This window comes from Monomorium pharaonis, chromosome 10 (assembly GCF_013373865.1).
Source record: "Monomorium pharaonis isolate MP-MQ-018 chromosome 10, ASM1337386v2, whole genome shotgun sequence".
NCBI classification, from domain to species: Eukaryota; Metazoa; Arthropoda; class Insecta; order Hymenoptera; family Formicidae; genus Monomorium; species Monomorium pharaonis.
In genome coordinates, this window is record NC_050476.1 from 20,164,450 (window position 1) to 20,186,528 (window position 22,079).

Consider the following 22,079-nt stretch of genomic DNA (forward strand, 5'->3'; position numbering starts at 1 on the left):
TCGTTTGCATTAAAGTATGATATGTTACTTTCAGCGGATATGGGAAAATTTGCGCGCCGCTGATCTTGGCCATTTTCATCGGTACACGTTCTAATAAAATTGCCCTCGCTCTTCGACCTCTCTCGTTCGCCGGCATCGCTCCCACTTGCCATATTTAAGTCGAGGAAAAACCAATTACGCGCCGCGTACTCAATCCTCGCATCGAGATTATACCCGGCGAAAGCGCGAACGCAATATCTTTTTCCCCCGGACGCGGCGTACGAGCAGCGGGAAATCTAACGTTTCTAGGTAAGGGATGCTGGATTTCTCTCGCTAAACGCAACATAGGGGGATGCTAATTAGCACGGAGACGCGAAATTTTCACGCAGCGTCCCGGAGTGCCGGGCATGAGTGCCATAATCCGGAAGAGTTTAAGGGGATTAAATAATAAAACACGCTCATTACGTAAACGAGCTTGCACCGTGTAACCATCGCAGTTCCGCGCGCTCGCAGACGCGCGTTTGTGCTCGCGGTGAGGAAGCCTGGATAAACTCGAAAAGAAGCGTCTTCTCTCTCTCTCTCTCTCTCTCTCTCTCTCTCTCTCTCTCTCTCTCTCTCCCCCGGGATTTAGTCCCGGAAGAGAGGGTTATGGATCGCAAACGCGCGTGAGAGGGACTCCACGTGCATTCTTTCCCAGCGCAGAATTAGTAAGCAGTTTTATCATTCCTCGTAAACAGAGGAGGGAAATTAAAACAACTTTAAGAATTTTAAGCGAATTTCTCGAGAGCTTGATGAAAATTTCAAAGAAGGGTTCTAAGAAGGGATTTAAAGAAGAGCATGCATTTTGAATTTGTTTTCCGTAATATGTAATATGAATCTAATAGGGCACACTTACATATATTAGATTCTTCGATCACGAGGGATCAAAGAGAGATGGTAACGCAACAAGAAATATATATATATATACATTGTAATATTTGCCTTCAAAGTTTTAATTATAAGTTTAATTAAAAATATTTACGTACTCATGAAAAATCGCATTATTCTTCATTTTATACATGTACTTCACATGTTTAACTTGATCCTTCTTAATCGACTATTAAATAAATATTCATAGTATATGAGTTTAGTAATAAATAATTTAATATAATTAACCGACCCTTTGTGCTCGTCAGTGTCTTTAACATATCCATTTGATTTTTAATTTCAATTATTGACAACTGCATTATATAAGCTTTATATTTATTTCTTCTTTTTAATTTAAGAGAATAATGTTTCATTGAACGTATTATTCCGTATTTTTATGTTTTAACATTTAAAAAACTCAATATTGCTTTTTTTATATTCACGAGTTTATAAGTATTAGGAAGGCAAGTATTAAGCAAAATAATATGTATAATTAATAAACGGTATGCATTGCAATAATATATGTTTTTGCACATGTTGCATAGCTAAAGGAATAATATCCTTTTGAGATTTAATTACACAAAAACTACTCAATTATAAGCCGATAAAACGCAGGTACTTTTAATAATATCCTTTTTGATAACTCTTCTGCATTGCAATATAAATTTCGAAATATCGTATTTTTGCTTTGAAATATACAATTGTTTCAAATACCATTTAATAATAATTATTATATCGGACTGTTAACAAGCGCATATTGTATATCTCTTCCCTTTTCTCTTTTATATGATACAAAAATAATGAATATAATTTTTGCGCCATTTATTTTACTTAATTCCAATATATTATTGTTGCAGTATTATATATATTATATGAATATATGCGTTAATCTTTTAAATAATAAAATAATGCAAATATTATGTTTTTTTCCTAGACATCCTGTACGTTATTTTTAATGCGAGAAATAATTTTCTCGCATGAGACAAAGAAGATATTATCTTATCAAGCATTCTCGCGCACGTATCCTGAACGCGCGCAATATAAGCGCGAAAATTGAGGTATGCGGTAGCGGGATTAGATACAGATCGTTACGCATTGAGGGAAATTTAATTGTGCGAAGCTATAAGCGCGTTGCAAAGCTATAAACCTCGATGCAGCCTCAAGCCGTGCAGCACCGCAGAAATTCAAGTTCACTGGGATGATAGTGTCGTTTCAAATAATCGAATCGTGTAATGGCTACATTAGGTCGCAAAACGCTTCCAAAAATTAAATTCGCTCATTCGAATTAATCGAAATTGCACGATTCCTGAAGAATTTCCGCAAACATGCCCGCTCTTCACGCGCATTGTGTCAACAAGTTCGTACGAGTATTACGTAATGGGGCAAATTAACAAACGCGTAAATATTTTAGTGTCACAGATAACACTAAATTGACGATTACGCGCTGCAAATGACATAAAACTGGGATATATAAATTAACTCGCGGCTCAATTTTCGCTTTGGTGCGAACCGTGAAACAAAAGTCCTTTCGATAGGCAAGCACCATTCAATTGAATTACGTAACGAATTACTTTATTTAATCTACAAAAGCTTTTCAAAAACACTTTTATAGTCTGCGATATTGAATCGGACGTCGACAAAGCCCGCGCGTTATCTCCGGGTATAATGAACTTATTGTAGGCTCGTTTAATACTTAATACTTATTAATCCGTATTCCCGCGATGTCGAATGGCTTCGCGAGCAAACGTGCGCTTTCATTTCGATCGTAAAAAAGACGGGTCCGCCAATTTGCGGCTGCACAAATCGTTCGCGACGGATTCGACCGCAACTCATCGACCTGACAATACGTCCGAGTTTATAAAACATTTTGATCATCATGCGACAGATAAATGGTCGTTCGACAATTTACGGGTATTCGCGTGCCGTCAATAAACGATATTTTCTACCATAACGTTCGCGTATAATTACGCTGGTAATATCTGGTTTGCGGTCTCAATTAATCTCACGACGTAAAAAAGCACTCACCGCAGAGATATTGATATGACAGCATTCGGGTTCCGATAATGGCGGGTTAATATATGTTTAAATATTCGACAGTTTGTGTTTAGTGAATTTTAAATACGCGCGTATTTATACGACATATATGTGTATTTAAAGAAATTAATAATTATTTTGCTGTAAATGTTTAATATCGGTTCATTATATCGCTAATTTATGACAACAAAAGAACTCGAGATGTTACTCTGTTTGAAAAAAATCGAGAAAAAAGGGATTAATATTGAAAATTAATATTCGAATTATCGAGTTATAATACATAAGGTGTACAACAAATGTCGCGGTCTGTAAGAGCAGAAAAATAAATATCTACGTTAATAATTATTGGCAGGAATATTTGCTCCTACATATTTATTCGGCAATCAAATGCGCGCAAAACACGTGACATATTTGTTAGACTGTAATAAACCATACGTGTATGCAATTTATAAAAAGTCCCAATATTACGGTACATCATACACGTGATTAATGACAATAATATTTCGCTACTGCAATAGCAGTAAATATAAAAATACCGAAATGTAGGACTGGCGGGTAAAGTTGAGATATTAAAAAAAATACGCGCGATTTATTGTTTAGTCCAAGATATAAAGTCCGGTTGTACGTTTGTGGGCGGATGAGGGCAAAAAAAAAAAAAAGAAAGAATGCGGGTCCCCGCCCGTCAGTTAAGCCCAGTTGCGCTTTCGCAATATTGAACGTGGCCCTTCCTTTGTGTTCATCTCGTGTCTATTAATCTTACGGCGTCGCGGGGTGTCTCCGTAAATCCGCACGACGGAAATGCGTTACGTAAATAGGATTTGCGGTTTTACGGTAGCATATTTTATGCACCTGTACAAACATACCGGGCCGGATTACGGTCGAGGAAGATGCAATATGTACGATTTGTATCCGGGCGCCGCACCCGGCGGATAAGGCACTTGGCCGGAATTTTTTCGGTGCCGCGGTATAATAGCAGAATTCCGCGCGATGGAGTTTCTTTCGAAACCGGCCGTCCGTACGGTACTTAACATTAATCCCGCCGGTTCTTAATCCTACCCCGTTTTGCCCCCTGTAGTCGTAAATGAAATTTTCCACAAGGTACAAAGCGGTGGCTCTGGAACTCTTTCGCCCGAACGTCCCCGGACTTCTTCGTTCTAAAACACAGCGGATAATTGCATTCCTACGAGGGGAATAACTCATGCTCGACGGGATTTTATTGCCGGGCGTGTGTTTTAGCGGCATAGACAAAATGAACTTGTTAATTATGCCGTGTTCGCCCGTGTAAAACCGCGAGTATAAATCTTCATAATGGCCAACTAGGGGGGAGGGGGGCAGGTGACGTCAATCCCGCTTTATTTCCTGCCGCGAGATTCCGCATAAGCGCATTTAACCGCGATGGAAGGCGAGCGAGCGAAAGAACGCAACGTATGTGCATGCGCGCCGTACATGTAAATACCGTGAGAGAAACGCGATTGCACATCGGCTTTTCCCGTGGCTTACGATTTTACGGTCCTTTTCGGTCCGTCCCTTGTCGATTACGCGGGATTGAGTTATAAGTATGCATGATCGATGTACACTTTCCGTAGTCTCGTAGTCAACGTGCGCGTTACCGGAAAAAGAAGCGAGAGCGCTTCAAAAGCCACGCCGGAGTATCGATGGAGGAATAAAAAAAAAAAGCCGACCCCCCACCTCCACCGGCTCAAGGAGTCCGCGCAAAGTGCCGTAAGTGCGCAATATCTTGCGGGTAACGCAAATATATGGGCGCGGGACAGCCGGATTGAGCGATGTCCCCTTTCTGGGTCGGCCGTCATAAATCATGAGTGATAAAAGGACTTCGGGCGTGTGTGCCGCCTATCATAGTTACCGGATCACGCGCGGCGTTTAGGCCATTCATATTTTCCGCGAGAGAGGAGAAAAGGTCGGCCCAGTAATCTGCACCTACCCTCGCGTCGAAACAGGGTTTCGCTCGGCGCGAACCCTTGACGGCGCGAAATAAATGGCGTTACTAATTGCCGATTTATCGCGCTCAATATAACCCGGAAGCGAGAATCGTTTTTTCCCCCCTCCCCTCCTTTTTTTGTATTCTTCCTGGAGATTTCAGGTATAATTCCGGCCGGGTCCAGATCCCGACGCTGCGAACACGCGCGAACAATCTCTCTTCGTGACAAATGGCGCAAGATACATTTCTCCATTTGCACCCGGTGTCGAAAATTGAACACGCAAACGAAACACTCTCCCGAGATAGAATAGACCGGGGTAAATCTCTGTCGCCTTCCATTTTTTCTCCCCCCCCCCTTTAAAATAAGGAAACTTTTAGACTTAGTAATTTAGTCTTTGAAATATGAGGATGGCAGTTTGTGCCGTCTCTGTTACAAACAGGTTAAAATACTGGCTGGGTAATGGTACACGGAATTAAAAGCCAGGAGTTGTCTGTTTTAATAAGAATTAGCTGCGACATGCTTTTACGAAATTTTACAAATTCCACCCCTACATGTCCGCGTAAAAAGTTCCCCGTGCACACACACCTTATTGCGTATTTCCACGAGAGAATCCGTAATGCACTACGGGATTACGTTCTCGCGATATTAAACGGTTTAAATTCCTGGCGGGTGTGTTCCCAGCAAAAATACACGCGCGTGATACTTTCAACTTCACACGGCGCGGCAGGGTATATTTTTCCGCGCTGTGCAGCGACAAAGAATTTCCATTTGAAACTGCACACGCCCAGATTTCCTTTTTGAAATATTTAAGGTGTAAAATCCGTAAATTCGATATATCAACCGTAAATCTCGCCGACCGGTAACAATCGTCGACGGAACACGTCGAAACGTACATTACTGACAATGAGCTACAACGCTCAAACACGTGACGGACGGGTGCGTTTTTTTTTCGGGTGCCGGGTACGCGATGCATAAATAATGCACGCGACATTTTGTTCCAATTTAGTTGCGAAACGATTTTCAGCGTTCGCAGCCGCGATAAATAGAATTTATTATCGCCGGTCTGCACAATGAACGGCCACTCACGTGATACGCGCGCGCGTGTGGACGGGATAAATATAAGATTGCCGCGGTAAAAAGGGCATTTTACAGTCTGCTGCATTTTCGTTATTCGATCGTACCGCGCCTGATACCGCCGCCGCGCGACGCTGCATTTGTTTCGCCGCGACGAGCGACGATGCATTATGCAACACGTTGCTGGCGCGTCCGGAGAGGGAGGGGGGGGGGGAATTGAGATAATATTTTCATACTCGCAATGACCGAAAGTATCCGCTATTCGGCTGTCCGTAAGCGCGCACCGGGACGTACGCTTTGATTTCGCGCGAAATCGACTTTACAAAAATTATGTAAAAAATTGAGCGCGATTTATCTGATATTCAAATAAATAGAAAGTCCCCGCGGAATTGATCGTTTCTCGCGCGCGTCACCAGCGAATTTAAAAACGCACTTCCCCCCCCCGGGGGAATTCAGCGACTTCGATCACGTCGAGGCGTCGCGGAAAATAATGGTCCGAACTTCACCTTTTATTTAGAATAATAGAGCGATGCCAAGAAAAGCTCGCATACATAAATAAAAATCTTACCGGGGGGGATTACCGGAATACTCTTTCCCGGCTTTGAATTCATTGCCCCGTTTCGATGGTTATCCTTAAAATAAATTGCCGCGCGACTTTAAACCCGCGTGTCCGCCTTCGATAAAAATCAACAACGCGCGGCGACTTAAAACCCGCTCAAGAATCAAGAAACGAAACGTTGGCTACCCAAACGGAATGTACTCCACGGAGTAATCCCCGGAGATGAAATACACGCAACTTCATATTTGCCATGTAACTGTATGTAGGTGGCCGCAAATACGTTCTATTGACAAAAGAGCAGACTACACGTCGTGCTGTACGTATACGAGGGAGAATGTGCGAATTGATGCTGCCTCCGTTCTACCGTCCTGTAATGTCCCGCTTTCCGCGCCCGTTAATGCCGCCGTTAATGTTTATACGCGCCCAGCCGACCATTTGTAGTATTTTCCTCGTGTTCATAAATTTCGGATTTGCTGATTACGCGGCAAGTCAATCCCATGGAAATGGAGGACACACGTATATGCCGTCACTAACATGGATTCGCAATTATCCTTTAACAACATATACGTATATGTCAGAATGTTTTCGAAAAGTTTTCTCCGACCATTTCCCAGCCCCGAATTTTTCATAGGATTTCATTAATTTCAGCAGAAAGCTATCGATCTTTTGACTCTCAAATAATTAAATCGATTGTAAAATCAAATTTCTTTGTTGAAGTTAAATTCGTTTATCTAGTATTTGCTGAAAACAATTTTGTTTTCACTTTGTAACTCTTGTAGTAGTATTAAGTAAATCAATAAATCAATAAATATTAAATAATTTTGCAACTGTCGATTTAATTAACGATATTTCCCTTCAAAAGATCAGATTTTTTAATCTGAATTTATTATTTAAAAAAGATGGTACAATTTCTTCGATAGAACTTCACACACGGATAGTTATTGAAACTCGAAATTACATGCAGCATATTTTATGTCTCTAATTGTATTACATTCTTATTTAGCACGGCGAGAACTCGTGTTCCTCATATTTTGTGTGTAATTAAAGTTAGAAATGTTAACATTATCACGGAAGAAAATATTATTATAACACGTATGTGTATATAATTTATGTCTCCGGAGCGAATCTAGTGTATTTGTATTTCTAAATTAAAACCTGAATTAAAAAGTCTGTAGTAATTGCGGCTTGAAAATTGTGGACGAAGCCCTTGAAGAGTTCTGCGTTAGTCACGAGAAGAGAATTTATTATTTATGTCATTGGCACTTTGCACTTTCTGATGTCACCGTGAAATTTATTTCGAAACAATTAACAATTAAACAAAGAAATAATTACACAAGTCACAAACGAACAATTTTACACGAAGCGATGATTCTTTTAAGTATAAGATTATACAGAGTTTTAGAAACGACATACGTAAAGTCCAATAATGCAAAACGTCGAGGATTATTTATGGCGGAGCGTAACGTGAACTATTCAAATAATGAATTTTTTTACATTCCACAAATAGGATAATTTTCATTAATTTGGATACAACGCGCGGAAGCCACTAATATTTGAAGCTAATATTATGTTGCAAAATTAAAACCGGAAGAGGGACGTATTGTTAAATTGCGATATTTCAGAGACATAAAATACACATTGCACATATATTGACATTGACTGGAGCATTAACCGTTCCGTAATTTCGCTCGCCGTACTTCGAATTGAGCGACAATTTTGTCCTAACAAAGGGCAGAAGATGTTCCCTAATAATAGAGAAAAGTTGTGAAGAAAAGTTCCGTCGCGGTTGTCACAAAGTAACTGACAAGTCAATTATGATCGGATGTAGAAGGTACGCGCGCTGATGGATTCTCTAATAAACGTCGCGCTAAAATAACGGGCTGTCGGTTAAACAGCAGCTCTTAACAAAGCAAAGTTTTTAATCTATCGAATGGACCTTTGCAGAAACGGAGTTGATTCTTTCGGCCGACAAAGGCCTGTCGTCAAAGACGACGGGATTATTTTAAGAAAAGAGAGAGTCATTTTTCCAGTCGAGACGGACGCTCAATCATAATTTTGCGGGAATTTTTATAATTTCCAGTTCGTACAAACTACATTGTATATTGCCTAAATCGAAGCTGTGTAAAAGTGTAATATCACAGATTAAATTAACAAGCCATTTAATCATAATAATATATGATGGTAATAAATATTTTAAAACTAAAGAATTTATTGCGAAAAATATGACCACAGCACAGAATATTGTAAAAAATTGTGATAAAAAAATATGTTTTATAGATATAGCTGTTTAAACTATGTTAAATAAATCAATAAGGTAAATTGTACAAAGAGAGAAATATAAAACAGGTATAAGAATAGATTTGATAATTGATTACGTAAAGATTAAGTTAAGTTAAAGATATGTGATGTTAAGAAACTGTTTATAAACCAAGTTCCTTTTCTTTAAGCTGAAGTTATAAAGGTCTATTCTATTCACCAGAACTCGAATCTCCCTACATTGTGACAGGCTTGATCGAAAAATGTCACCTCACCCTTCTCCTGGGTGTTGACACTTTCATCGTCGATTTTTCTTACCATTGTTTATTGTCTATTGACTACGGAGAACTCTCACTCGGGAGACGAGAAACGCGATGAAGATGGAAAGCAAAGTTACGGCAGGGGAAAAACAGAGAGCGAACAATCTCTCTCGTCGATCGGCGGAGGCAGTCGGGCAGGTGTCCGATAATTGAGATGAGACATCGGCCAACGGAAAACGCCGGGTTTGCACGCGCAAATATGCACAGTGGCGGAATTAAGCTCTACTTTGCGTTCGTATTGCCGGCGCAACGCGCAACGATTGAGAATAACGCGACGGAACGGCGCGGGGTGGAGTGAAAAAGAAAGTAATCGGGGAGGGGGAGAGGGGAAGGGAGGGTGACGCATGATCGAGCAGCATGAATGCGAGAAAGTTCACGGGAAGAATCCTGAAGTTTATTAAGCGACCGTCGGCCGGAAGAGAAAATGAAGAAGCTCGAGGAGCTTGTTTGCTCCGCGCTTAATGACGTCGGGCGTCGCTTCCAATCGCGAAGAAGCGATGATTGAACCGGCGGCGGTGGACACACTGCAAAAGACATCGCGACGTCGCTTTCGAATTTAATGAACAGCGCCGTGCTAATAAATGAGACGTCAACTTCATTTTATTGCTCCATTATTTTCCGCTGTCTTATTTACTCGCCACATTCACTTAACGTACTACGCTTCCTCTGTGAAAAAATTCCATCGTTTTTCAATTAATACTTGTAAAATACAGTTTCGTATTTTGTTATAAATAAATGACATATCGAAGTTCCTGGCCGTGCATAAAGATCACAAGTACAGTTTACAAATATTAAAACATCAATAATATTTAATCATATTAAAGCTATTCGCCTAAAGGAAGTTTCTCAATCCGCAATGTATTAACATACTTTTAATTAAAATCCGATATTGATTACCATCGGAATGAATTATTAAATTAAAATTCTAAGAAGAAATTTTTATGTGATTTTAAATGGATGAGGTTTCTCGGAGTAATTGTACCGTATAATTATAGTTTGCATAAAGCTATTCAAAATGCTAATAGCTCGTGAAACGATCGCTTTCTTTGAAAGTTTAAATTGAGGAAAAATACTACTCCAATTTAAATTAGGGAGAGCAATCATGAAGATCAAACTCGAGGTCTCCAAGAGGTCCTTCGCCAATTGGTCGCGCACTTCAAACCACGCGCGATGTAAAGCGGGGGAACGTATCGCGTTGAATCTCGCGGACTATCGCGTTAACATCTCGTCCACGAGGAGCGATTCATCGCGAACAATAACAATTTTGACGAGCGGTGCTGCTACCAGTATCTGATGTCCGGGATTTCGCCCCTCCCTCCACCACCGCTCGCCCTCTCCTCCCACGAACCCTCGAGATTTACCGCTATGCGTGTCATCCGCGGCATCCCTATGATTTGCCCGGTGTCGCCGACGGGGCTCATTCATCGCCCAGGCGAACTATAACCCAACGGCATAAATCCGTGGGGGTCGGTGCGGGGTTATACAAAACGCGCCTATGGCGCGTCTACACATAGCTTGTCTCGATATAAATCCGCGATTTCGACGGGATACCTCGACGCGGTTTCATGTACGACGTAATTACCACCCCGTCGGATTGATTTTCCGTTCGTTCAATTGAACGATACTCCAATTGCTCGCCCGCAGGTCGGCCGTGCTGTGTGCTGGCACACAATACACACTCGCGTGCGTGTGAAGAGAGAAAGAGAGGGAGAGAGAGAGAGAGAGAGAGAGAGCCCTTTTGAAAGCGGTACCGATGGCCCCGATTGGCTGATCGACGAAACTGCGTACGGCCGTTTGTATCCCAGCTTCGTGAAAAGAATCACCCTTTCGCCGGCGACATGAAGGAAATTCACCGTGGAAATGGCAACCTGGGTATTGAATTTTTGTCGTCGCTCTATCGCGGTGCACTTCGTTGGATAACGACCAGTAGAGATTTTTCTACGGCTCGTTTTAACACACGCGGCCAAGGAGGAAGCTCGGGGGGGAAAAAGAACGGCTACATGTACCGCCGGATGAATGGGATTGGCGGATGAAAAGGATTTCAGGCGAACCTTGTAAGAAAACGGCGTCAAGTGATTGTCTGCCGATTTGGTCGGAAAACTATTTTTCATAATTATTCATCTGTAACGATAAACGAAGCGTGCCGCAATATTGACAATAAAATAACAAATAAAAGTCCTATTGTTAGATGTGGGTAAAACACAAGGGTTGCTCAAAATAAATTTTTTAATCGCCTTCGGCGGCGATCACGTTCGTTACGTCTATCCTCGACACACGGAGACACGAAGATTTTAAAAGGACCAACGTTAATTTAATTCGCGACGCTGAAAAATTTTTTGCTGTCGCCGACATAATTTTCCTGACCTTTCGGGATTGCGAGGACTCGCGGATTCACCGAGGAAAGCGGCATTGTACTCAAACTATCGATCGGTAGTGCCGCACTAGTGCCGCACCAATACTCGTAATCTCGACCATACTTTGCGCCGGCGAGTTCGCTCCTCTCCCTCGCCCCCTCCGCCTCCCCTCTCAATGTCGACCAACCGAGTTTTACAAATTAAAAAAAAAGAGAGAAGGGGAAAAAAGAATAACAAAAGTGCAGAACTGAGTAAGCTGCTTCGAACAGGACTCGCTTCGAGTCACACGAAAATTTCAAACAGTCCGAATTGGGACAAGGAGAAAAATTCACGCGTTCCACTTTCAGGATCGAAAAGTCCCACAGGCATCACATTTTTCAGTATTTTACGTTGAGGTAAAAAACACTACTCGGCCGCTCCTGTCCGCTGTTTGTGAGCCTCTACGTGTTGTTACGGGAACAGCAGCTTTTTAGTGAAATTCACGATTAATTTCGGTAACTCTCACACGAGGAAGAAAGTCCTCTCCCTCGCCTCCTTGGTTCTCGGCAATTAACGATGTGTCCCGGCCGTTCTCGCTAAGTGCGCGAGAGCCCGAATTGTACGTCGACGTTTAAAATTTAGGACGGCTTAACGCGATTATCGGTCGAATGTAAACGGAAGGCGTGCTTAAATTTCACCTCTCCTCCGTACCCGAAATTCCTAACAAAGAAGATGGCTTCCCCGTGCCAAGGTGATCATCGGCGCACTTAAATGCGATGAAAACGCGACTGGTACCCAATATCTCTGGCTGTCTGGCTGAAGCCAACGTGGAAAGCAAGAAAGATAGAGAGGGAGAGAAGTGAATGAATTTCTGGTAAGAATGATCCCACGGTTCCTTTTTCGAATGGAACATGGCAAACGGATATCCGCTTATGTCCGGGTAACGACTTGCCACGCGAAAACGGAGGAAAAAGTTCGGACGGCCTGCCAACTTTCATAGCCCGGCTAACGCGAAAAGCAAAGACTGGCGAAGTGCCTCCCGTCTGAAGTTTAAACGCTTCCTCGCTCGTTAACCCGTTGATCACCTGTTGGCAATCCGACACGAAGGTTCAACATCAATCTGTATTCGGATCGAGGAAACGAGAGACGCGAAACGCGATCGTTGCTTGGTATTAATTCACGTAAGTGCCTCGCGGAACACGTTATATACTGTCGCTTAGGGTCATCCATGAGAATATATATACCGACCTCCTCTGCTGCGGGGTAACACTCGAGAGCTCGTTATGAAATTGCTATGAAATTAGAAACGAATTCGTAACTGTCGTCCTTGTTAAGAGACATCCGGCGAACTCTTAATAATTGTCTCAGACAGTGTGGAACTTATTAATTCGTTTCGACACAATTTCGGAACGAAGATTTAGTATAAATCGGCGATTTAGCGTTAATGGGACGCGAAGTATACAGGGCGGATATTGAAAATTGCGGAAATGGGAATTTCGCGAGACACTTCGTTGCGTTCTGTCGCGCAAGGGCCATCATCATTTCGGGGAAACTACGCGAATACGTTTAACTTTCGTCGGTCGTCACAGCCGGGAAACGTTGTAGCAACGTAATTGGAGGAAATTAAGTGCAGTCTATACATTCGGCCTCTTGTAATTTTCAGAGGATGTATTTAACGAAACTAAACGGCAACCGTATTGCAGACGAATGGAGAGAGAAGCGCCGTATGCGCTTCGATCGCGAAGCGCCGTAAATACGACTCAGCGGCAAAAACGTAGCGGCTTGACTTGATTTCCTGCCGAATCAAACGGGATCTTGTTTCGCGCCCGCCAGCGTATTAATTTGTCAGGTCGTGTACGAGCAATTTGTCGGCGTGCGTGACGTACATGCGAAATTTGCGAGCGAGCGTCGCTGCATCTGCCATTAAAATTCGCGTCATCGCGCCATTGTTTCTCACTTGCGACGAACTTTCGCAGTTTCGCGCGATCAGCGGAATAATCAAACTTGATCATCAACTTGTTCTCTCTCTCTCTCTCTCTCTCTCTTTCTTTCTTTCTTTCTTTCTCTCGCTCTCTCTCTTTTTCTTCCTTTTAAAATGCAATCTCGCTTTTGCAGACACTAGAATTTGTCGCTGCACTCGACATCGCTGTTCTTGGACAAAAAAACGAGACCGATGATGCGCGGTAGCAAATTTCACAAAGCGGTGGGTCCTGCCCCGTCAGTTTCCATCCGTTCCACTCTGCAGCATTCCGCGAGGTGCCCGTGAGGTTGTTTTTGTTGATCCGCTCGTTGCAAAATATCCCTGTGTTGTCATTGCGATCGTGTTACGGCGCGGGATGTAACCGGAAGATAGCTTACTACGATCGAACGTGTAACCGTGGCTCAAACGCGGGCTTCGCAAACACCAGCCGATATTGGCACAATTTCCTCCAGTGAATAATCCTTCGTTAAAAGAATATTCATTTTTTTCGTCATCGTCCATTACAAACACGGTGTACCGCACTTCTGCTATTTAAAAATCTAAAAAAGAAAAAAATCCGCGACCGAAGAAATATTTAAAAGTAACTTTGCTCAGCTGGGTATCGCTATTACATCCGTATAATTACACGGAAAGAATTTTTAGGTACTTCAGCAAAACTCTGTTCTTTCCGTGTACTATTGACATTTCAAATGGAAAAGAACTGTTTCAGTAATTGCAAATTCTGGATATTTTTCCACAAAGTTTTCTTCGAATGACAATTAAATCGCTAGGCACTGTTCATATTCTACACAAAATAATTGTACACGAGCAGAATAATCTACACAAATATATTGTGCACAAAAAATTGTACGTGAAAAAACTGTGCACAAGAATTACCTTTGAATTAAAAAAAAAATTGCACACGGATATATTGTGCGTAGAAAAACTGTTCATATATCCGTGTGCTATTTTTAATTCAAGAATAATTCTTGTACACAGTTTTGCCACGTACAATTTTTTTGTGTATAATATATTTGTGTATTATATAAATATTCTGATCGTGTACAATTATTTTGTGTAGAATATAATCAGTACCAATCGCTATCATATGTCTATAATAGAAATAGTATATAACAAGTATATAAAATAGAAATGTGCTCAACGGCGGGCTCTACTCGACCCAGATCTCCTTAAGATATTGCAAAGCAGGAATAATTCACACGGTATCACTGACACCACGCTCATCGTACAATATTGAGGATCTTGTAAGGGGAAAATGGGGAAACAATCGCGCGAAATGAAATCCTTGACACGGCATCGGATTACGTTTTCAGCGGCGGGGTCGTGGGTTTTGCCACATTACACACCGCTGAATTGGTAAACTGCGCCCCTTCCCGCGTGAATAAACCGGGGGCGCGTATTTAATCGTGCCCCACTTTCCCCCGTGATTCTTAACAGCGATCTCGGACGTACCCAGGTAGGTGCTGTTGGTAATAACCCAGAAGAGTTTTAGCGGATCAACCATTAAACCACGTTCATCACATAAATGAGCCGGCCCGATATAGACAACGGACCCAGACCACACTAGACCGCACTAGACCAGGCTGCCACTACCGGTTTTCTCAGCGGAGACGGTATCACCTAGTTTACCGTTTCCGGTCGACCTCACGCCGGTCGGAACTGTCGCGCCGGTCGACGCACACTCTCTCACGTGCATACACACATACACGTACACTCACAAACGGCTACTAAGCGAGCCCGGGAGAGGAGGACGTTTATCTCTGACTCTGACCACCGACCTCGACCGACCGACCGACGTAGGTAAAACACCTACGGGCACAAGTGCACGCACACGTCACTGGCGGAGGATTCGCTACGATCTCGCTGTCTTTTCGGTCTGCACAGACACTGGCGTCGTTCAGTCGTCGAGGAAACTCGGAAATTCGTTACACACGCTCCTCGCGTCACCCGCTTCCGTCCGCTTCTGACGGGATTCCCGCCGCGCGTCGAATCGCGCGCGCCTCGATTCCGCGCACCCCGTTATATCTCGCGCGGCGTTATCTCACCGCGGGTCAGCACCGACGTGTATCGGCACGTCCTGCGCTGGGTCTGTCATCGGCAAAGATTTCTTATCGTCTTTGTGTGCACGTGTGTGATCGCGGATGCCCGGTTGCGACGGTCGCGGAAAACGGTCCAGTGGGAGAGAGGAGCGATCGAGAGACGGAAGACGGCGAGAAAAGGGAGGAACGTGGAGTGCGAACGGAACAGTCGAGGAAGCGAGAGAGCGGGAGGGAAAGAGAGAGGGTAACGGACGATCGGCGAATAGGAGGGAGAATCCGACGGAAAGTAAGAGAGAGAAAGAGAGAGAGAGAGAGAGAGAGCATCGGCGTCGGCGTCGACGACGGCGTCGGCGGTGGCGGTGGCCGATACCGACGGTGGTGGCAGCGGGACAGCTATTCCTCGCCGGGGACAAAGCGGGACGAGGCACGGACTCGCGCGCGAAACTTGCTACGTGCGATACACACGCGGGGAAAGCAATGGGTATATACGAGGGCCGACGGCCGTCGAGCGCGCGGGGCCCCAGATTTGCGCAGCCGCGCCAAATCAGTCGGAGGCGCACAATCCACCCTCAGTCAATATACTGTGTCACCGCGTAACGCAAAACGCGGACTCGTCGGAATGCGTCCCGCTGCTGGTGGCGTACACCTGCAGCTATACGTAGGACGGCGAGCAAATCTCGGCGAGCGGAACGCGAATAAAGTGTTGCTCGCAGCAACGATAGATAGATAAATTAGAGGGCCAAGAGCGGGAGCAGTAGAACTTCATTCGGGAGGAAAGTTCACGCTCTGCCTTAATTCGGAAAGCTAAGCCTTATTACGCACGCAAATGCGAGGTAGCCGATTAGCTAAAATGAGATTGGACATGTTTTATTAAGTGAAATTCTATGGGGAGTTGCCGATGCTTCTTTTGGATCCGTGTGTTTCGGGTGAAATCATGTGTACTTGACACAATTCTAAATCGCCCTTTGTAACACACCACTCGGCGTTATTTGGCTCATTAATTGAAGAGTGGGAAACAGGAGGGGTAAATGCCATGGTATAATCACGTTTAACCACTGTGGTATTTCCATTGATCAATCAAATAGCTGAGAATTAGACAATGAAATCTCTATATGAATGACCTCAGCGGAAGCGCTCCATAATTACCTGCACGTGAAAATCATAATAATTTTTAATTTCAGAAAAGGCAATACAGTTGTTTTCATAAATGCTTGTTACTGTATTTTATATTAAATAAATTGCCATTTTCACACATATGTGTATCTGTATAAAATTCAAACGTAAATCATAAAATATGCGACGAGAAAAAATATTAATGTAATTTTCTTAATCCCTCTCTTTCATATAAAAAATCAGCTAAAGAATTTTACCCTCCAGAAAATAAAATCCATTTTTACATGAACATTGAATGCATACAAATGACAATATCTTGAATGTTTAAAGGTACGTTTTTGTTTTGATCTTTATCGCGTCTTCTCTTTTTTCGAATCTTTTTTTTTTTTCAATTACTCCGAGAACGCGATTCCAAATAGTTTTACGTTCCCGTTCCGAAGGGGTTGTGCGCGTGCTTCGAGTTCGCGGCCAGGACACGCTCGGCTGAATGCAGAACTTTGATTCAGCACTTATTCAGCGCTCTACTTCTCGTGCGTCTCGCACTAAATTCGCGTAGAAGGACGGGTGCTCTTCCCTCGAAAGTGGAAGATGGAGAAATGTAAATAAAAGACGCGATTCGTAATGCGTATTTCATATAACGTGCTGTCAAGTGCGAGACGGAATGTCTCCTTTGCACTCTCTCTTTGGCATGTGAAATATCCTGATATCGCATCTCCAAGTCTGTCTGAGAGTAGTTCATCTCAAATAAGTGTCAATGCTCTGCACTATTGGCACACCATTTCGCGAAAAGAGCTGTATATCCCAGAGAACTTGTTTCATCGTTGTAACTTGAAAGAATTTTCAAAGTTATTATGATTACCTTGATAATTCCTTATTAACTTTTTTGTTAAAGTACATATGACGTTAAATTTTGTTACCCTTTTACTTTATAATTTAAAAAATTGTATCTAACTTTTGCTATTAAACATTCTCTGAGAGGAATTTGTTGCTGACAGGGAAAGAGAGGGAATGGTGGTAGTATCCAACGACGAGCACGAGCGTGCGTAATATGTGGATAGGTCGGTAATAGCGCTCGTCAACAGATTATTCGAGATTATGGCGAATATCCGGCACTAACAACCGTTTAAATATAGTTACATTTGCTTTGGATTAAAGCTGCGTTAAATTTCGATCGGTACGCATGGAATGCCGTCCGCAAATTCAGGACATTCTACGACGACGTGCTGATGCACATAGCCGTAAACAACACGGCGGCAAAACATGGCGGCGGTGCCGGCTACCAAAGTGCCAGTCCATATATAACGAATATTGTAGCTTCGACTAATTAAGCGCGCGAAATGCTCGGATTAATTTTCATCTCGGTTGCGACACAGATTGATCTTGGAGAAAGCGATCGATGAAGGAGACGAACCAGATGGGGCTTATATAGGGGATGTTATGGAAATGATCATGCAGATTAAGATCGTCTATCGTACACGTCAGTGATTCTCAAAATGTCTTCTCAAATCCCGTAAAAATCTTTCTTGATTGTTAAACGAATCTGATTAACATGAAATGATGTTTATGAGATCAGATAAATTATATTACCTGTGAAAGCTATAGCGCACGAAATTCTCGGAAAGAATTTATGAATGTGAAAATTCCGAAGCTATTTTGCTCTCTTTCTTTCTCTTTTCCCCCTCCTCCCTCTTGGTCTCCCTTTCTCTCTCTCTCTCTCTCTCTCTCTCTCTCTCTCTCTCTCTCTTTCTTCATGTAATATGTCTTATAAAATACGCACATCTAAAAAGTTCCGCACCAGTTGTGTTCAAACTAAAGTTGGACCGCAATCGAGGAAGTATGTCAAGGTAGTCTTGGTACTTTTAGCAAAAGTAGCTCACATAGTTATATATAAAATATACTAAGCCATATATTAGTTCTAGTTTATCCCCTTTTCTTACCTTTGATCCTGTATTTTTTTATCCTTTTTCCTTGGCGCCAGTTACATGCCAATTAATTGATATAACAAGAAAATTTAACTTTATCACCCCTCTCTCTCTCTCTCTCTCTCTCTCTCTCGGATTTAATTTTATATTAAAACTGAAGAGATTGAGAAACACTTCTCTGATATCGTAGAATTTTAAAGTCTTGCACAGTCACGGGGAAAATTCGAGAGAAGTCGTGCATCTGTTCGCGCAACCACTTTCAAGCGGCTGTCGAGGCATTACCGCAATCCACCGGATCTATCATCCTTCATTGAATCTTCAAAGAGCATTTCGCATTCAGCTCTGACATTCGCTAATCTATTCCCGAACACGATAGACGAGATCAGTACTTTTCGACTTATATCTTCGCTCTGATTTTGATACGCTTGGAATATTTATATATAATAAGAACATGTATCAACTTTTTTCTAACTCTTTTTTCGTTAACGATAATCTCATTTTGGAGAATTGAGAATGACTTGCAAAGCTAAATCAAATTATTGGAAATTATAAAAAATAAAATTTAATTTCTCGAATGTTATGTTTGCTATGTTAATTTACATAATCTACTATCGAACTTTAATCATTTCTATTTCAGATATATAGTGTTGATGGCTTTGCCAATGTTTAAATCATCGATTTCGAATGCTAATAGAAACAAAGGTACTTGACAAAGTGATTCTCATTTGTTCTAAAAACCTATCGAGATTCGTCAAAGTCGAGGGAAAAGGGTTCGTGAATATTTCTGGTTACGAAGAGCTTGAGCTAAAGTACCGGAATCTATTTCCGAAGAAGAACGGCGTCATGTAGGTTGTCTCAATAAATAATATACGAATCGATTTGCCGGAAGTCGTTGCATGTTTCTCATGCGGAACTTAGAACAGGTTCAAATACAATACAGTATTGACAAGCTGTATTACGGCATAATGCAATGTTAACGAAGATAACGTCGATAATGCAACGTAGGGTGACTAACTGATGGAGAGATTCTGATAAGTATTTCTGAAATAATTTCGAAGCATTCGACATGTTTCATCATAGATACACGGAACACAGGCTGCAATATCATCGGTGCAGGCAGTTTTTTGTGACCGATGTTGGGGTATCGATTTCCAGATCAAGTCGATCGTTTGTAAAACCACACGAACCGCACTCTCACGAAATGCCAGATATTGGCACTATATCATGAATTTTGTAACGGTGCCGTTTTATCTTGAATTCAGTATCCAGAACGACGTAAAAATGAAGACCGATTCATATTCCGTGTAATAATATATTATTCCACATTTTCAAGAAATTTTTATTTCTATTTACCACTAGTGAGAAGGAAATATTCCATATTTCTAGTCTGGAATACACGCCAACTCTGTGTATGAAATATTTTTGTATCAAAAAACATTTTTTTAAGTGTGAAATAGCTTCATGTAAAATGGGATCTCTTTTACGATTTCTAAAAAATTCTACAGAGCTTATGCAATTATACTTCCATGGAAATACTTCTCAAGTATTTTAATGTATCGCATATTTTGCTCAAATAACACTGACCCGACAGCTAAATCACAAATTCGATTCTGTGTATTAAAGAGCAACGAAAAGTTATTTGTAAGTATTCATTATTTGCTTTAAACCGCGATCCCAATGAGTTCAATCTTTAGAATGATAGAACGTTTTGATCGTACTTGACATTTTGCGCGATCGATTTTCATTTGCTAACTGAACATATTTGTCGTGCCATGAATTTTAAGGTAGACAAGAGCTCCGATCGACCAAAGCTCGCGGCCTAAAAAATTGATATTAATAACATTGGAGCAAACGAACGTTGCGAGCAAATGAACATTTGCTAATGGAACGACGTTTTTTTTTTTTTTTTTAAATGATTGTTTGTTGTGACATTTGGGCAAGATGACGTACGAACTTTTCCACGGATAATCCTTCCAGAAAATTATGTTGATGTAATATTTGAATATTCGTTGGTGGCCATGCTACTTAGCTATGCATAGAGACTAATTACATCGAAATTGTTACGCAAACGCGTCGATAATGGATTTCGCGGGATCGAGTGTCATAAATAGTAGCTATTAATATAGCAACCAATTTAACGGTAACCATGCGCGTAATGCGTTTCTACGTGCATAATTCGTGTAAATTATGAATTTTACGCCTATTGACTTAGGCAATGTAAAAATAAAAACTTGTCTGCGTAGTCTGCGACAAGTACAATTTAGATAGAGATGCGCGATTTCTTTTTTATAAAAGCTAGCCGTAATAATATTACTTCAAAATCGATATGTACGTACATGTTATTCCGTCTGAAATCTATATTTTGAAATTATTCACATTTCGAAAGAGTAAAAAGACCAATTGCATTTACAGAATGCATATTACAATTTGACATATCGATAAATATCAAATTATAATTTGACATTCTATAAATAGGCAATTTACAGAAAGTACACAAGCATGTATCTCGTGGAAAAATTATACATTTTATCGATTTTACAAGGAGTGTGTGCGTGTCCTATTTAGAAGTGTTTATCATTCTTAATTAATGCTTCAACAATGAGGAATTTCTTGCACGAGAGATACGCAACCGTGAATAAAAGTATAATCTACTTTTTAACAATATTTACACCGAGAGCGGAAGAGGAAAAGATTCAGTAGATCGTATAAATGCAATACGTAAACCGGTATGTATTTCACAATTGTTTCTTTTTACCATCTTTTTACCATCGTTTTATCATAAACCCGCGTGCGATCGAAGCCATGTATATTTCCCGAGCGAAGAGAAAGCGCGACAGTATCGGCGAAACATCAAAAGTGTTTTTCTCCGTTTGCTTTGGCATGCGCAGCTCGCCGTCGCCGTTACGGGAACGATGCACTGGGTGATCACGCATAGAATGTGGTGGAACCGGTAAAATGCGATTTGCAGATTCGTACGACAAGCGGCACGACAAGTGGTTGACAGGCACGACGGCCAACACCGCATAGCTGATCGAAAATTCTATTCGCCGGGCAAATTCATGCGAGCTCACGGATCCGTCTCTGCCCGACCGATGGACGGCGAAGCTACAACCGACCTAGAACGCGACGATAGACCGGAAAATATGCTCGCGAATTTTTTACCCTCTCCTTTTGATAGCTGATATTTTTTTTTCAGTTCGAGGCGTTGAAGCTCGAAATCTATATTTGATTTTTTGAATTCTTATTGTGTCAGTCGTATATTTAAAATTATTTATGTGTTTTTTTTTTAAATAGTATTGAGATAAATTGTGTAAAGTAAGATTTTATACTTTTATATAAGATTTATTATTGATAAATTCATGTAAAGAGAGAAAGAAAGAGAAAGAAAACATATACATACATATTCTATTAACATTCTTCATTTTTTATACATTTTAACGAATATTTAAAAATGTACAAAGGCAAATTTGAATTGCCTTGAAGTAAAAAAATTTTAATATTTTCCATTAGTGCAATATAAAAAAGTTGATGTAATATTCACATAACCAGAACGATATATTTCAAATATTTCCTTTAAATTAGCTAAGTTAAAATTAAAACAAACAGGACACAATATCAACTTT

The 22,079-nt window shown here is 41.4% G+C and overlaps 1 protein-coding gene across 8 annotated transcripts in view; it reads right to left on the reverse strand.

Annotated features, from left to right (window-relative positions):
- Positions 1-22,079, reverse strand: part of LOC105839332 (neural-cadherin) — a 204,628-nt gene that overhangs the window by 54,817 nt on the left and 127,732 nt on the right. The window contains exon 1 of one of the 8 annotated variants that reach the window (XM_036293374.1): positions 14,835-21,755. The exons of the other annotated variants lie outside the window; for them this stretch is intronic. Within the exon in view, the coding sequence (XP_036149267.1) occupies positions 14,835-14,886 (52 nt within the window). The 5' untranslated portion in view covers positions 14,887-21,755. Of the gene's footprint in view, positions 1-14,834; positions 21,756-22,079 lie in introns of those variants that run through there. 8 annotated transcript variants of the gene reach the window in all.